Source organism: Penaeus monodon, chromosome 15 (assembly GCF_015228065.2).
Source record: "Penaeus monodon isolate SGIC_2016 chromosome 15, NSTDA_Pmon_1, whole genome shotgun sequence".
NCBI lineage: Eukaryota > Metazoa > Arthropoda > Malacostraca > Decapoda > Penaeidae > Penaeus > Penaeus monodon.
The window spans coordinates 31,262,223-31,263,029 of NC_051400.1; the positions used below are offsets into that span (position 1 = coordinate 31,262,223).

General features: G+C 37.7%; 1 protein-coding gene across 1 annotated transcript in view; it reads left to right on the forward strand.

Annotated features, from left to right (window-relative positions):
• LOC119582327 overlaps positions 1 to 807 on the forward strand; it is a gene marked incomplete in the record, with an annotated part of 28,913 nt that overhangs the window by 14,006 nt on the left and 14,100 nt on the right. Inside the window, 1 exon segment of the mRNA XM_037930542.1 lies at positions 1 to 526. Coding sequence (XP_037786470.1) covers positions 1 to 526 — 526 coding nt within the window.

The following is an 807-nucleotide window of genomic DNA, read 5'->3' on the forward strand; positions in this document are numbered from 1 at the left end:
GCAACAAATCTCCGGCCAGCAGGGTGGTGTTGTAGGTGGAAGGGGGAACCATCTGTACTACAACTCTTTTCCAGATGTAGCTAACAGAGACTGCACCAACTATCATAACCGAAGATACGAGCGAGGTTATAATAATTATGGTTATCATGGGCACTATGATTATTATCCTTCACATCATCACTACAACAATAGTGATGGAAGATATAATCATGGGTACAATAACAGGTACCATAACAACCACAGAAACCACTACAACAACCACTGCCCTCCACATAACACTAAAAATAATAGGGACCAAGGCAAACTGCCAGTGAGTGAACGTGCTGGGACTTTCAGCAGTGAGCGAATAAATACAAACTTCCAGTGGAAGAGTGAAGTGGTGGGAACTCCTAGTGATCTGTTAAATGGGTCAGAGTGGGACAACCTTTCACAGCAAGTTTGGGACACGTTCCAGTGCCACCAGCAGACGGACAAAACCTTTGTTAAGAAGATGAAACTGAAGGATAAGATTTTCAAAGTGATTAGGGTAAGTAGAATAATCTGACTTTTATTACATAATGTTTTTGATTCTTGTTCTTCATTGGGTTTCATTATATATTTGTATGGTTTCATCTTGAGATTTATTTGTAGGGTTGTTCTGCTAATGCTAGATATTAAAGCATTAGGACTGTAAATATTTCAACATGTTTTTATTTTTATGAGGTGCAGATTTAAACGTTGGTACAGTGGCAGATTACCCTGTCATTGTTTTTTGTAAATGAATATCAAGAAATGTGTTATTACTTGTTCATGATCAATTTTTTAAAT